The sequence below is a fragment of the Branchiostoma belcheri genome, unplaced genomic scaffold (genome assembly GCF_001625305.1).
Source record: "Branchiostoma belcheri isolate BF01 breed outbred unplaced genomic scaffold, Haploidv18h27 scaffold3, whole genome shotgun sequence".
Taxonomy (NCBI): domain Eukaryota; kingdom Metazoa; phylum Chordata; class Leptocardii; order Amphioxiformes; family Branchiostomatidae; genus Branchiostoma; species Branchiostoma belcheri.
The window spans coordinates 8,025,078-8,042,651 of record NW_017803909.1 but is presented as its reverse complement, the minus strand read 5'-3'; the positions used below and the strand labels follow the sequence as shown (position 1 = coordinate 8,042,651).

General features: G+C 39.2%; 1 protein-coding gene across 1 annotated transcript in view; it reads right to left on the bottom strand.

The window, feature by feature from the left end:
- Positions 1-12,654: 12,654 nt before the first annotated feature.
- LOC109473429 (zinc finger CCHC domain-containing protein 14-like) overlaps positions 12,655-17,574 on the bottom strand; it is a 10,893-nt gene continuing 5,973 nt past the window's right edge. The window contains exons 6-7 of the mRNA XM_019773289.1: positions 17,074-17,555; positions 12,655-16,705 (exon numbers count right to left, since the gene is read on the bottom strand). Of these exons, the coding sequence (XP_019628848.1) occupies positions 17,428-17,555 (128 nt within the window). The 3' untranslated portion in view covers positions 12,655-16,705; positions 17,074-17,427. The remainder of the gene's footprint in view (positions 16,706-17,073; positions 17,556-17,574) is intronic.

The following is a 17,574-nucleotide window of genomic DNA, read 5'->3' as shown; positions in this document are numbered from 1 at the left end:
GTGTGCCATTTGCTCTAGAAGAACGTCTCACGCGACATGGCGAATCTCATGGCATGGCGCATTTCTATGTTTAGAAAACCTTGCAGCTGAGCAAGATAAAGGTAAAAATGTAAGATATATCATATTTCTGGACCTGGGCACCTGTCAAGAGGTAGGATTTTCTTCCCTTTCCTCATGTTTTGCGCGTTTGTTTTCATCGGTCGTGTCTGATTGTCCCCGTACGCTGCACTCGAAGACCGTTAAATTTGAATCCGTGACAACAAACAAACAATTGCTAAGCAACAGGATTGTTTACAAGTTCGAATGTGCGGCAACAAGTGGTTGCTAAGCAGCAATTTTGTTTATGTTCGAATTCAGTACCATTCCAAGACTGACCGCTCTAGGAGACGGTCACACAACAGGATTTCTCACCACAAAAACGAACAACAAAACAATTTTCACCAGCAAATAAAGGTATACATTAACATAAATAGTTTGTTTCAGGTCCCGAAGCACCAGCAAGGCTAAAGAGGTAGGATTTTCTTCCTTTCTCCATGAATTGAGCGTTTGTTTTCATCGATTACTTTCGTTCACACGAAAGGCGCCCACACAACAGGAACGGTCTGAAGAAAATGAACAATCACTTCTTAACAACAAATAAAGGCACAAATCTTAACACAAATAGTTTCTTTCACCACCTTGGGAACCTGTAGGCCTAAAATAGGTAGGATTGTCTTTCTTTTTTTCATGTTTTGCGCGTTTGTTTTCATCGGTCGTGTCTGATTGTCCCCGTACACTGCACTCGAAGACCGTTAAATTTGAATCCGTGACAACAAACAATTGCTAAGCAACAGGGTTGTTTACAGGTTCGAATGTGCGGCAACAAGCAGTTGCTCAGCAGCAATTTTGTTTATGTTCGAATTCGGTATCATTCGACGGTTGACCGCGCTAGGTCACACAACAGGATTTCTCTCCACAAAAACGAACAACAAAACAATTTTCAACAGCAAATAAAGGCGCACATTTAACTTGAATAGTTTCTATCAGGCCCCGAAGCACCTGATAGAAACCTAAAGCAGGCTAAAGAGGTAGGATTTCTTCCTTTCTCCATGAATTGCGCGTTTGTTTTCATCGATTTTCTTCTGTCATTCCTGGTGTTAGCTATCTTTTTGTAATGAAAACTGTTGAAAGAATACCATTCGCGAACGCGCGCGAAAATTGCTACAGTGGCAGAAACACCATGGTGCACATGCAGGTGTTTGCTTATGACTTATATAAGGCCACAGCAAGTAAATTTTATGGCTGACATCCTCCGCAAACTCCAAATCTCATACGAGCGGGCGAAAAAAACAAGGCAGGCTGAAAAAAAACAAGGTTCCTATATACATTCTAAAAGTTTGACTCAATCATTGAACAAATGGTTTTTATTTAGTGGGAAGATATACACAGCCAACATCACATATCACTGCATCAAAGTAAGAAACAAAACATTAAATCTGAGCCTTTTCTTGTTTCCTCTCTTCATAGTTATCTGCCATCCATCTTATCGAATGATATCAGACATTTTGCCCATTTTCGGAATATTTACCACTTTTAGAAGGCAACAATTTTTTTTTTCAAAATCAGGTGAAAACTAATGCGCGCGCTGATGTTATCCATAAAAATTACTTGCTGTGGCCTAAATGGCACTGTTATAACTTATAGGCTTCTTAACTTAACCATTTTTTGGATTTTGGGAAGTAAACAATGAGTTTTTACACAAACAATTACCATCAAAATCGGAGTTTAAAGGCGTATAACTTCCTAAAAATGCAGAATATCGGCCAAAAATCCATTGTGTTGTGATTACTGTGGCATGTTTTGTCTACCAACCAATTTTCACCCAGAATTATTGATGTTTGATATTTTTTCCCTGCCCTCACTTTGGATTTAGTCCCAAGGCACCAGGTCCATTTTGATGACGTCATTTGGTCACGTGATTACACCAAGAAAGCTACTCATATAGACTTTCTATCATACATCAACATAAACTTTGGTTATTGCAGATTTAAAAAAATCTATGGTAGCACTGGTCCGTCGCGGTGGTCCAAAAAATGGTCTCGGCCCAAGGATATATAATGTAATGTGTGTAATAAAACATCCAGCCTGTACAATTAAGTGAAGCGTAATACGGGGTCGTTGCTCTGCAGAATTTCGCACCTTGCTATCTGCATAAATTTAAAGTCGAACAACTCTGATTTAATGTCAAGTGTAAATCGTGGTCACTGCCTTACAAAAGTTAGCGTGCTAAGCTTGATCGGGACCTCCCATGCAGACCCTTAAAAATGACAATGAAAGATGTTGGGAAAGGGCATGTTCGCGATCCTCTGAATTTTTTGTTCTAAATGCCATTGTTGAAACTCAAATAGGCCTGGCCCTCCCTCCTATTTGTTGTCATTTCTGAAAGAGTTCACATTCCTTACTACTAGTAATACCTAGCTTAAGGTTGTGACTAATATTCAAAGTTATTGCAAATGTGATGGAGAACACAGTACATTTTCCTATTGAGGAGAGCACTTTAATAATTCTTGTTTCATTCTGTATAGCAATGGGATATGTTTTCAACAGCATTTGTGATCAAACTGTTTTCCCTGGTATCTTCTTCATTATGATCCACATCCACCCTTTTAAAAAACATTTCTATTACTACAATTGTCCTTCATGTGAAGAAAAAATCTATAAGGTGACACAAAACAATCGATAAAGCAACAATTAACAATGTTAAGGCAAATAAAAGCATTCAAAATGGAAAATTACGATAAAGTGAAGAGACATTTCATAATGATCATTAGTTCTAGCTGTAATGTTTACTGGTGAATATAACATGCACAGTGCAAGATTTGGCATTTGTTGGTATCTGACAAAATTGTTTTCTGATTTTTCAATGTATGACAGTGCAAATGCGAGGTTTGTAACTTCCAAGGAAGGTCCAGAAGATAATCTGTTCAAAACAACCACAAAACTTTATTTTGATTCCCTCTTTTTAAAGTCCTTTCTGAAAAAAATTATCCTTTGTGTGAAGAAATGACAATCCACATGATGAAGCAAGAGCAAAAAAAATTAAACATTCAAAGATGAATAATGCAATTTTCAAGCACTCAAACATGGTCAAACATGGTTAAAAATTGGATGAAACAAGTCATTTTTGTGATGATCATGATCAAATGAACAATTCTTTGATGAATCATAATATCCACTCTGACCCGGAGTGCTCTAAATCTCTAAAATATGATAAACATGTGATTTTACTTCGCTATATATTTCCACTGCAAGTTGTGCTTGCAATTATGAATTTGCAAAAGGTACACAAAAAACATACAAATCTAGACTTTGATTTACCTAAAATTATATGTGTTTGTCTCTGGTTGTCAAATAACAAGCAGGATTATTCATATTTAACAAAATATACAAATTTAAAACACATTATAGGTGTTCCACAAACTCTTTTGAAGCAATGATGGAGTCGATTTCTGGGGAAATACTTTTGGTCTCATAATGACTGTTTGAAATATGTCCTATTTCTTTACAGAAAATAGAAAAGGCAATGTTGTGCTTTCTTTCTGTAAAGTGAAATGTACTACAGGTAAGCTGTGTGTGATGTTTGAAAGGGAGGAATTGAGTTACGGAATCAGCAAAACAAAACTCTTTTTGCAAATATTACTCTGTAGCCGCTTTCTACATTTTTGTAACTTTTATGTAGCCAAGTCACAGATAGTTTAGGTAGTATAACTAAACAGTACTTAAAGTGATAGGTTGATAAAAGTCCAGTGTCCAGCAGGTATGGCCTTGACAGTGGGTCAGGATCTCTTTTCCTGGTCCCAGTGGTCTCTGCAACAGATAGAACATTAATACGAGGATCACATACTCTCTTTCTAAGTTAAAAGTAGTCATTTCACAGGTAGACAGGCTGTTGTAGGCTTTAGATGTAGTCAAGTCACAGTGAGAGGTCCAGTGACCAGCAGGTATGGCCTTGACAGTGGGTGAGGATCTATTTTCCTGGTCCCAGTGGTCTCTGCAAAAGATCAACATTAATACGAGGATCATGTACTCTCAAGTGACTTTCTGAGTTAAAAGTAGTGTGTAATTTGTTTGAAAATGAACACAAATTACCACTCTAGGACCATCCTTGTTGTACGAATCTGATTTTTTTTCTGTGGTCATGTCCAGACTGTGCTCCCATTTATTATTCCTAAGTTTGAAGAGGATGCCTTAATCTGAAGTTACATAAATCAAAGTTGTCAGTTTTACTTCAATCCAATTGACCACCTAATGCCCTGCAAAATATTGGCCCTAATGCGCAACTGAACTAAAAATCCTGACCACCACAAACAAGTACAAACAGGTACAAACAGGTGTCTCCTGAATTTCTGCAAAGTTTCCTTGCTGTACACGCTTTTAAAGTAGTCCATTTTTGGCAAAATAACGCGTGGTATATTTTGCCCAACAAGGGTACTTAAAAAGCGTGTACAGCACAGAAACTTCACAGAAATTCAGGAGACACCAGTCCTATTTGTACTTGTTTGTGGTGGTGGACTTTTAGCCAGTTGCACAAGAGCCAATATTTTGCAGGGTGTTAAGTTGTCATTCGCTTCAAAAGGCGGATCTGAAGTAAAACTGGCCACTTTGGTTTGTAAAACTTCAGATTGATGAATTCAGAACTCAGGATGTAATAATAAGCATAATCTGAACATGACCACAGCAAAAATGTCAGATTGGTGCAGCAAAGACGGCCCCAGAGTTGCAGGTAAAAAGATACGTAACTGTTAGACTGTTGAGTGAGAGGTTTTATATAGTTGACATGTTATTTAAAAAAGCTTCCTAATTGAAATGTAGCCTGTGTTTATTATAGAAGTTCAGGCAGTCAGTAGACAATTTTCAGGCAGTCGGTAAACAATTTTAAAGTGTGAAAATTTGGGAAAGTAGTCTGAAAGAACTTTGGGTATATGGCTTTTGTTTTTGCTGATTCCTTGTGAAGTCTTTTCCCGCCCAAAAAAAACTAATTGGCACCCTCACCTGGTTAAATAATTGGATTAAGTTTTCCCGCCAAAAAACTTAAGTATATAGAGCACTCTAACCTTGAACTTGTGCCCCCCTTCCCACTGTTCCTGCCCACCTCCCACACTTCTTCCACAACTCAGAGTATGTTAGTTACACTGTTCTCGGACTTCTTCGCACATGTAGTCACCACACTGCTACACAAACACTTGGTTCATCGAGTGCAGTTTTTCCACCACGTAGACTTAGGAATAATCTCTCGCTCTCCTGGTCGGTCAATTGCACTGGTATACTGATGTGTCGAAGCATCAATGTCTCCGAAAAGACATCCCCCGGGGAGTACACTTAGTGCATTGACCGACCAGGAGAGCGAGAGGTTATTCCTAAGTCTACGTGGTGGAAAAACTGCACTCGATGAACCAAGTGTTTGTGTAGCAGTGTGGTGACTACATGTGCGAAGAAGTCCGAGAACAGTGTAACTAACATACTCTGAGTTGTGGAAGAAGTGTGGGAGGTGGGCAGGAACAGTGGGGAGGGGGGCACAAGTTCAAGGTTAGAGTGCTCTATATACTAAGTTTTTTGGCGGGAAAACTTAATCCAATTAATTAACCAGGTGAGGGTGCCAATTAGTATTTTTTTTGGCGGGGAAAATGGACTTTGGCGAGACAATTTTAAGTGCAAACAAAGGTCCAAATCGACAATTTTGAAGAGGATAGCTATGAAATTAATGTGGCCAGCTAAGATACTTTTCGGGCAATTTGGCTAAACAATATCAAAAATGCTTCCTTGACACTAAAAAAATAACATGAATTCAGGATAGCAACGTGGCATTAAAAGGGCTGACTAAAATACAAAGTTTTTTGGCACAAGAATTTAGAAGTGTACGGGTCGAAAGCAACAATTTTGGGGCAATTTGGCATTCCACTATACGATACAAAGACGATAAAAACGTGGATCTAATTCAAAGCTTTTTGCGCGGAGAATTTAACTGTGTATAGGTCCAAAGTGACAATTTTGGGACAATTTGGCATATACAATTAAATATGACAAATTTTTCAGTGATGCTTAACATGAATTCAGGATAAAAATGTGGAATCGAAGTGGCCGACTAAGATACTTTTGTTATAGAGGTCCAAAGTGACAATTTTTGGGCAATTTGGCATTCAACTAATAACGATATACGATACAAAGAATTTTTCAGTGTCCTTTGTAATGGAATTAAAGATGATTAACGTCAAATACCTTGCCGACCCTCAGAGTAGAGTGAACTGGGCAAAAGAGAGAACTGCGAGTGCAAGCGTGTGCATGTGGTGTGTTGTCTCGTGTTAATAAGGAAACATACTCACACCTCCCCATCTTCTTTTACACACTCAGGTTGAGATCTGCCAACAAAAGTCTGGTCCTTCATTCTGCTATAGTCTGGTCTCCGGATCATCCACAATGTCGTCTTGAAGACAGAGAACAAAAGTCAGTGTATTGAAAGCAACGATTGGCGTGCTAAGAAAATGTTTACAATATCGTGCTATGGTCACACCAATTTTATCAAAGATTATTGCAGAATTTCAATAAAGCAATGCACTGTCTAGGCAAAACAATTCTAGTCCTCCTGGCATCCCTTGATTTTACTTGCAAACGGTGCCTGTCCTTGGTGCTGAACGCCATCCACACAATGTTAAACACAGTGTGGTGAACACCACACGCACACACGCTTTTTGAGCGTCCATGAAATACAGGAACTTGTAAAAGTTTGACAAAGCAGAATTTCAATAAAGCAATGCACTGTCTAGGCAAAACAATTTTAGTCCTCCTGGCATCCTTTGATACTCCAAATAGTATGCAAGCCACAAATTCAACTTTTGAAACTGGGCTGGTTCACAATTCAGACAATGAATTTTAAACTTTCAATAAAATCACTGCATGGATAAATAGAAAAATTTTAACAGTAGTCAAGGACTTTGCTTCATCAGCTGGTGCCAAAATGTCAGCATATTTTTTTGGAAATCATAAAAAAATCAAGCAGGCAAATCTGAGAACCAAGAAAGACCACTAAAGATTGGTGTGGTCTAAGATTCACCGTAAATTACGATTTTTCACAGTACTTTTGTATTCACGGTTTTCACTGTCACTTCTGTGCCACAAACTTATCATAACCGTGAACAAATAATTTGCCAACTTTCTTTTTGCTGCACCTTGAAATGCATATTTTGGTATCAAATGCAGTGAAGGTTTGTCTTCAAATTTGAATTCTGTCAGAAAGATGTGCTATTTATCTATTTCTATCTTTGAAGACTTTGACTTCTTTGTCTTTGAATTAAGACAAAGTGGCAAAACCTCATGATATGACACATTCTATCATCAAAAAAACAAGAGCTTTAATTTACAAAAGCTGACGTTTGCCCGTGTGGTCTTTTTGCACAACAAAATCGTATGCAACAAACACTTCTTCCCACAACATCGTACACAGTTAAATAGTTTATCAAACGAGGACCTTTCCCGATGAAGAATGGATATTCGTGGTGGGGCACCAGAAGCAGAACAGCTGTAGAAAAACAATGATCATGATGTCGACAAATGAGTTTATCTTTTGGTTTTTCTGTTGAAGGACATGTAAGTGAACAACCATTTTATGTGGTCAGATGTTACGATGTGACAAAGAACAAAAATTATGACGACGATCTCGCCACGTGCACCCTCCCAACATGATTCCAGCACGCTTATGGAAATTGTTTTAATTTTTAAAGGTGTCTGTTTAAGTGTAAAATTCTATGTGGTTTGCATTGTCTGTTGACTGAGCATAAGTCCATCCCAGTTAAACTACTGTTTAGTTGAAATTAAAAAGCATGGAAACATCCAAATTTCTCAAACTTTCATATTTTGGTAGGAAATTGATGCTATTTGCAAATAAAGCTGAATATCACATGCATTATTTTTTCTTTTGGAGTGAATAGCTTACACTGACTGTCTTTAATGAAGAAAAGAAGTGGATGCTTCTTTAAATGTCTGATAGTTTTCAAAATCTATCCAGTTGCTTGAGTAACTGTTACAGTTTTCTGCTGAATATGCATGTTTAACCTCCATTAAATCAGAATCTGATGTACTTATCGCTAAATCTGATTACATTTTACAAAAAAAGGATGTAGCCAACCTCAAAAAATTCAATACAGACAAAACTGTCACTGATGGCACTATGTAACATGTCAACCTTTAAAATGTATGTTTGGAAATACAAACTTACCAGTTCAATGTCTTGGTCTTCTTCTGTGCTGTGTCTCAAATGTTCTCTTTGTCTTCAAGTCAACTGGTTTCCTAAGCCCTCGTTTTGTGTGCATTGGACAGGAGTCGCCGGTCTTCACAGGTTTCTCCCAGTCCGCACAGGGACGTCAGGACATACCTTCATTTAATAAGGAAAGGATAATTAGTGTGATGCAAAAACATCTCCCATTCAACACTGAATGGCCATTAAATGATAGATAAGAAACTTGAACAATTGAACTACCCTTTGCTTATCAATAAATCTGATGTAGAAAAATGAAAAATGCTGTAACATTGATTAAAAAATCCAGGCTGTGTGTTATTTCTTTAAAGTTACAGTGACTGTAATTCTGACATATTAGCAACATAAAGAAGTTACCAAGTACTATATACAGATATAACAAGTTATACACTTTCCTCAAATACACCAAGCAAGTGGAATTTGCGAAATGCAGAATTTTTCTCACCTGATATTCTTCTAGGGTCTTCTGGGGTCACCTGGTCTGGTCTGGTCTGGTCCAATCCAATCCAGTCTTGTCAGGTTCAGACAGGAATCATCACTACTGCATCAGTCAGCAGCCACCTAACTATGTAGAGATACCAAGTTACACACTTGTCTCAAATGATCAAGTAAATGGTACGCCAAAATGCAGAGTTCCAATTTTCCTCACCTGGCCTGATACTCCTGTTTCCGATCACCTGGTGCCTCTGCCATCACAAGTCTGATCTCATCTGGACAGGAACACTTGCAGAGCTGGCAAACTCTCAGCACACAGCTAACTACAGAATCACATGAAAACAAGGTCAAGTTACAAGCCCTGTCATACACAGACAATAAAAAGCTTAACAACTAACAGTAGACCAGAAACTTTTGATGCCATTCTTGAAGAGCTTAACAGTCATGTTTAAAACATACAGCTAACATTCAATCACCTAACTGTATAAAGAATAATCAATTTAGGGTATTGATGAGAAAAATAGTACCCAGGAGGAGACTTGTCATTTAACAACTTTTAAAACTTGCTATGCATTTGTAGACACTCAAGGGTACTCTGTACAGTTGGTTTAATTTAACACAATGTCAAGTATTACACTAACTTTACACATGTACATAAAATTTGGTTTCATAAACTTGAGAAGGTTCGATGTTTAGCTGGTTGGTTCTTGGATTAAACAAGAAAACAAATCAGATGCATGTACCCGAACATTACAGAATTCTATCCAATACCTAAAATTATTTCAGCTTCAAAAACAGACTTTATTGCAAAAAATGAGGATTTGGGGGTTGACACAGAACCTGAATGTTACAAGTACATGTTTTTTTTTTATCAGGAAAAAAGGCTGGCAAATCCAAGAAACAACAAGTTAAAGTGGTGTTTCTTTGTCATTTTATCCCAGTCTGAAATACCTAGCCAAATGAAGAGAAATGTTGCATGCATATCGATAGGCAAAATTTCTAGTGTTTTCCATGAGGGAAATTCCTACAAAAATATATACCCATGTTTCCTTTCTGTTTCACAGACAAGGGGCAAAATTATCAGACCGGGTATACAGAAACAAACGTCCTTTTTTTTTCTCTTGAAAATTTAACTCAAGAGTAGCAATACCTAACTGTGATATTCTGGGAGAAGACGTGAAGAGTGAAATGTGAGATATTTTGAAACAGCAACGACCCAAAACTACATACACACACAAACTAACGTGTTACATTCTCAATATCATACAAATTTACCACGAATATATGATACCGAAAGGTATTGTTATCAGTTTGTATGAAATAAATTCTACGGCACGGCTTGTTGCCTTACCTTGTGAAAACTCAGCCCTCCCCACGACCACGCCGTCATCCTTTGGGCGCCATTTTCTCGTCTTCTCCAGAATCCACCACGTCAGGAAATCCGCAATTTCTTCGCCCAAAATCCACAAAACGGCACAACTCCGCAGTAGAACCATCCCCGAAGATTTCTTCTACAAGTTAGTGTGAAAATTTTTCGAACTGGAAGCCGAAAATTAACCAAAAAGGTGAGAGATAATCCCTGGTCTGCCCGCGTGGCTCCGACAGACGCAGACTGAGTGGACCGTACCACGTGTGACTTTTACACAGCTGTGTACAACAGCTGGTCTAATTTACCCTGATAACCACAACTACTTTACCGCCAAAAATCAATCCCCACAAAAAATAATAGCTCTCTGCTCAAAATTTCGGACTAGTTTGTGTCAAAATAACACACAGGCGGTGTCAGCAGCAATAAGTATTCAATTTAGTCAAAGTATAGTAGCCGGAATCTGCTAATTCAATCAGCCTCGGCACCACGTGTTTCTAATGCAAACGGTACCTGTCCTTGGTGCTGAACGCCATCCTCATAGTAAAACACACAGTATGTATGGCGAAAACCACACGCGCGCGCTCGCTTTTTGAGCGTTCGTAAAGTACAGGGACTTGTTAAAGCTAGCCAAACCTTATATACAGAAAAAATGGCATGCACTTGAGGAAGATATGAGTGGAACTGTCAACGGTCTACGATGAATTCACAATGGCAGTGGCTACATGTTACGTTGCATTCGGGCAAGCTGATTCCACCTACATTAAAAATCCAGGCACTAATATAGCTTATTTTACGCTTTTCATAGACTGCACCGATTACATACGCTATATGCTGTTGTATATGAACCATTTAGTCGTCTGGCTACGAATTATGTAATATCAAAACGGCCGATTACGCCCCAGGCTTGCAGGCATTCTTCCCAACAAGTTTACGCGCAAACGGTGCCTGTCCTTGGTGCTGAACGCCATCCGCACAATGTTAAACACATAGTGTGGTGAACACCACACGCGCACTCGCTTTTTGGGCGTCCATGAAATACAGGAACGTTTAAAAGTTTGACAAACCCTACGAAAAAAAGGTATGCTTTTGAGGGGATTAGAGGTCGTATTGTAAACGCCCTACTCCAAATTCACAACGGCTGCGGCTAACGTTATACATGTATGTTGTGTTGCATTCGGACAAGCTTGCTCCGCCTAAATCCAGGCATCATATGATTACGCTTTACGTAGATTACACCGATATTACGCTCTATATTGTCGCATTTGACCAATTTTAGCAGTCCGGATACGAATTTCGTGGGGCTAAAACAGCCGATTATGCCCTAGGTTTGTTCAAGGACGAAAGTAGAGTATAACCGGTATTGCAAATTCTAGTACTCCCCAAGCAGAGGTTTAAAATCCCTGCCTAACAACCAAAAATATAATTGCAGGAATATTGTACTGGCTTTTATCCATATCAAAAGCGCCACTCAGTGACGGGTAAACGTACTGTAGCCACTGGCTTCCATCCACTTGCAGGTTGCATTTGACTTGTGTGACATGACTGTACTAAAGATACCTCAGCAACGCTATACTACAGACATGTCTGACACAGGTTTCTATCGAGAATTTTCTTCAGAATGTGGCCATTTAGCCTGGTAAATATCTCACTGGCTGATATCCATAGGTGTGTTTTGTTTTACTGCATTATGTAACATTAAGGCAATACAAAAAGGAAATTTTCTGGTCATTTCTTTACAAAGTAATTTGAACAAACCCTACTCCATTGTAAATAAGTATCATTCAGGAAGTGGAAGTGCCAAAATATGATGCCTTACGAGTGTGTTTAAAACCTGGAAACGCAGATGTCAGCCATGTTTATTTACATTCTAGCAGTTTGTGGTGGCACCAGAAACTGAGAGTGCCTCGTATGGACTGTTTAGCGCCAACCAAAAATGTCATAAATAATAGATAATTGCACAAATATGTTGAAAAATGGAAGTAAATTGCAGTCACACAAATATTCTTTAAAACAAGAGATTTCAGTGTTTGGTGCAAAAATGTTACATAATGCCCTTTTAGGCCACACCAATTTAATTTGTTGGTTCTCGGATTTGCCTCTTCGTTTTTTTCTGATTTGCAAAAAAAAAAAAAAATTGATTCTGGTCCTTAATCAACTGAAAAATGCTCATGTTTTGCCCCCAACAGTTGAGGAAAGTCCTTTTCTTCCTAGTTGTTACAGTTTTCCCATCTATCATTGCAGTGGTTTGATTACAAGTTCAAAATTCAATGTTTAAATTTTAACCCAGCCTTTTGTGTTGACTTCATGGCTCATTTTGTAGCATTTAAGCCTATGATAGGATGCCTAGACCTGTTTTTATTTTTTTTCGCCGTCGCTTGATACTTTTTCTGAAAAAATCCGAGAACCAACAAATTAAATTGGTGTGGCCTTAATAGCATGGTTTGCTCTAGTTTTACTGAGCATGGCTGCTGACAGGTCATGCCCTCACAAACAACCCCACAAACACCCCACTCTGTCATACCCAGCAACTGGACTCAAACACGACACACGGACACCATCCATGTACAATGGAAATGACATCCCAGAGTAGGAATTGACACTCCAAGGTTTTAATCATTTTTTGCATCATGGAACGTGTCTTTTGGACAGCATAAAATTATAACTCTGTCGGTACTAGAAATATATTTTCACTTTCATGTTGAACAATGTGACCTAGCGATCTCGGAAATATTCAAATCAAAAATAATATAAATGAAATGTAACATCTGCAGGGTGGCCTACATATATACACTTTTGTTTTTAACTTAAAAATTATTTGTACAAATGAAACAGGTATGGCATATTTACATGAAAAGCTTGGATTGCAGGTTTTCGGCATCACATGGGTAAAGATTACACGTCTTGCACAGAACAATGCCTATTGTCATTAGTTGTACATTGTGGTACATGTTAGTCTATGTATGGGCTTGCACTGCTCTGTAGTTTTTATTACACTGAAGTCTGCTGGATATTACATTGCATTCACTAGATCCTGCATGTAATGTACCACATATTACATCAATACCCCCCATGGCTTTACATACATATTCATTCAACTTCTGGCCATTTGGGTCTAGATAAGAAAACAGCAGCCAGCAGATATGAAAATCATTTTACAGCACATCCAACTAAGTTATCAAATGATGCATTGGAGGTTAAAACATGTAGTCCTTTGTTTTATACCAATTGTATAAAGTCAAGCATGTTTTCACCACAAAACAGCAAACATACATGTACACATGTGAGGAGGTGTAGAATGAATTACTTCTTGTTATGACAACTTTGTGAAACAGCAAGGAGGTCTTAGGTACAAAATGGTTAACGTGGAATTTGACAATCTGCAACATGGACAAAGATGGGAGAATTTCTGAGAATCTTGTGAAGTAAAATGAGGTATGATGTTCAAAACAAACACCTTCGTCCATTTTTCTGTGATGGCTAGAAAACAAATTGAAGTTCTGCACTACCGGTATGTACAAATTAGTTTGAGTGGCTTTAGTACATGTAGATCATTGCTCTTGACTTGTATACAGTGGTGAGAATGGTGTGAAGTGTTAAAGTCCTATTGGTGCAACATACACATGCGAACTGGGTGGCATCTCCTGCCCTCAGTCACAGTAATTCATGGCACAACTTGTGAGTGTATACAGTCACCATGGAAGACATTCCTGCTAGGAAATGCATTGATTGAAACTGTGCAATTTTAACCTGACTGTGTTGAACAAGGCAATTCTGCAATGCTTCATTGTGTGCACAGCACTTAAGTCATTATGTACCATAGTTAGTATGTTCCTTCTGGTCTGTTTTCCAACATCTTGCATATCTTCCCTAGCAGGAATTCTCCAAGGTTTTGGATAGACGGTGATTTTGTACGATATGCTGACATGTACCATGTCCCTGTATCTATCCTAAACAGAGTCGGTGTGCAAACTATTGCAGAACGGTTCATGCTGGTAAGAATGGTATCTCACAGGAAAAACTGCAATGCTGTACTGTTAGTGTAACTGTTCCATCAACTGAGCATTATGACACCACATATTAATATTGCCAAGACAAAGCCTCCTCATCCTCAAAATTACAACAATCATAGCACCCTGCAGTATCTGTCATGTACACATCTTTCTAAGAACACTTTTCTTTCACACACTCCTATCTCTGTACACTTTACAGCTGATTGTGACACCATTATGGCTCTTATCCCGTACTCTATGATTGAGACTTCTCTACCTTCCATCACTTCTTTTCTTTCCACTTTTTATCTACTGTACACCATGCAACATTATCACACTGGGCAGTCCGACAGGCTGGTGATATATACATGTCATTGACACAAAAATCTCCTTTCTTCTAGTCTGCAACCTTCAGATATAACCCACTCTCTTCCTATCACACAGAGTTACACTGCTGTTCTTCCGTCTTGTTACTAACAGATGACCAAGCCACTTCTGTCACTTTTGTAAGACACTGCAAATGATTTTACGGTGGCAGCTGCGACAGAGCCAATGCAGTGACTTGGTCTTATCTGTCCAACACACATGGGCTTCTTGTAAGATTTCATATCTTGGTAGATGAAGGAGCCGTAACAGCTGTGTTACAAAAGTGTGATAATAGAGAAAGAGTGGGTAGCTCTGGCTAACAGAGTGTAGCCTGGTTCCTCATGGATACTAAGGCAGATGTACATGTACGCTGTAGTCCATCCAACATTAGTGTTCACGCACATGTCATACACAACAGTCTATCTCTGGGGATGTTTATACCAGATCTTGTGTCACAAAAGATTTCAACTGACCAAAACCCTCACTATGAGAAGATTACGTAAAACTTACATGTTTACAACAGAAACATACTGTTTTTATTTTCCACGGCCCTGCAACAAACTCTTCTAAAAAAATCTCCATGCTTTCTACTTACTTAAAACAGACAAGCTTGTCCAGATATTGCTGGAGTAAAACCACACTTTCTCCTCTAGAAATACAAGCATCACATCCTTTGTAACGGACATATCTGACCAAATAGATCTTTTTTCCTGTCAAAGCACCAATCTGTATTGGGTACAGCACAAGTCTGAAGATCGATACGGAAAACAAAACATGTCTGTCCAACAATCCTGAATGATTTTGCTGTCTCCCGATGGAAAACTGTGGCTGTCGATAGATGAAAAAGCATGTTGGCCAACAATTGCACATGCAGAAATTTCGGTTGCCCCTCACACAATGTTGACATCAAGCGAGAAAAAAAGCAAAGTATACATACAGCAAGCAAAAGTCGTTTGCACTTCATTATAAATTATCACGTCCTCTACAGTTTGTATATCTCCATCGGTCCCTTACCAGGTACAATATATATATATATGTATATATATTTACAGTTCTATGGTAAACAAAGTGCATCCGGAAGCATTAGTAACCATATTGATGCTAAGCTTGTCACTTTTACACAAGGATTGCGGGCCGTTTCCTGGCCCACAATGCACACATTGGCAACTCAATGGCAGATGTTTCGACTTTTCTTTTTCATAGCTACTGTAATTTTTATCAATTGAACAACTTGCAAAATAATCTTCCTCATTCTGTGAAGTTTCTCTGTGGTGAAGAAATCGCAAAGCCTTTGTACTTCTGCACTGCTCTGCGATGACGACAGGTTTTGCACTACGAGTCAAGCTTTTTATGACAAGTACAGCATTTTCCGTGGTGTCACTGGACTGTGGCTGACCTGAGTGACTCTTGTTTCCCATCTCTAGGCTACCAGCAGCAGATGCAAGACTGTAGCTGTCACTGCGGAGGGTACACAAATCAACAGTTTGCTCTGCTCTTTTGGGACCGCTGAAGTCCCCGCGTGGGATTCCGTATACATGACGACGTCAGCAACTGTTGTGAAATGTTTGGCCAGCTAACACTGCAGATTGTACAGAAATGTTTTCGGGGAAAAGCTCTGAATGGTGGTTTTACTCCTTGACTTCCGACACCAACAGAGAAGACAGATGATATGTGTACAACATGGCCCCAGTTATTCAGGGACGGCAACATATTTCCTTCATTGTTGTGTGTACAATATTTACAGAGGCTCCGCAAAATAAAACCTTAATCTCTCCAAGATCTTGCACTATTGTCGTTTTGTTTTGACCCTAAGAGTATGACCTAAACATATTTGAGCAAACTTTATTGCATACACTATTTATGCAGTGTGAGTGAGGCTTCCTTTTTTTGCTATGTTGATGAGATTCCACCATGCAACTCAAAATAAACTTTGATACATAGTATCACAACAACAGGGTTCCCCCAGGAAAACCCCAAACTTGCAGAATTGACAGTTAAAGATATTTCTTTCTACTATTACACATCTTAATATCTTCATATCCTTTGGTCATTTAATGTTACATTATGTAGAGTTCTCCTTATAAAAGCAGGCAAGATTGTCCTCAAAATAGTGAAAATTATTACAAACATCACATTTGAACAGTTTTTGAGAAGTCAACAGGCTCACATTTAACACACACAGACGTTAAGCTAATTCTGCTGGCTGCTAGTCAGTGGTGTCTAATGGTTCTGGTGGCTGGTACTTCAGTCTGAACATTCCTGCAAACACAAAATAAATCAAGAGTTACTCAGATACTCAGAGATATACATTTTTTAAATTATCCTGTAACTTTTAAGTTTCATAGGTTGACCTAAGAACAGTTGGCTGTACTAGTTACTACTTGTAACAGGAGAGCACACTTTCGCAAAAGTCATCAAACTTAAAAAAGATTTATAAGAACAATTTTGCAAAGATTTCATAATTGTGCTGAATTTCCCATTCACTAATCTAACATTCTCTTTCCTTTCACAGTAAACTTTTTTCTTAAGAGTTGTTCTGTACTGTTGGTAGAGTTTATGCTTTCTGCATTGATCTCTCAACCACTTCTCTCTAGCCCCAAACAGTCAAGTTCTGCCCTACTCCTCACCTTGTGCAGACATCTGTTCCATGGTGCTGTCCTTACACTCTCGTGCTGTGTGTCCCGTGGCTCCACAGTTGTAACATGTCTGACTCCCCTTCCCCTTCCCCATGCCCCCCATGGGGAACATGCCCTGCCCACCCTGCAGCATCAGCCCCGGGTGCATGTAGTTGGGCGGCAGGTGCCCGTAGCTCCCCTGGAAGTTGTACATGTTGGCTGGGTTCAGTCCGTTGGGGAACTGCAGCGGGGGGATGTGGGGAAAGGACGCGTACGATGGAATGTTGCTCGGCGGGGGGATGCCGATCAGTCCGTTTCCTCCCAAGTTGGGGAAGTAGTGTCCGAAGTGGAACGGGAAGGGAGAGTTCATGTTGTTGGGGTGCAGGTACCCCGGGTAGTTGAAGGTGTAGTTGCTGCCGGAGGAGGAGCCACAGTTGCCGCTACATCCGCAGTTGCTACACCCTCTGGAGTGGGGCCCGTTGTGTGAGCTGGATGGGAGGGGGGAGGGGGGTG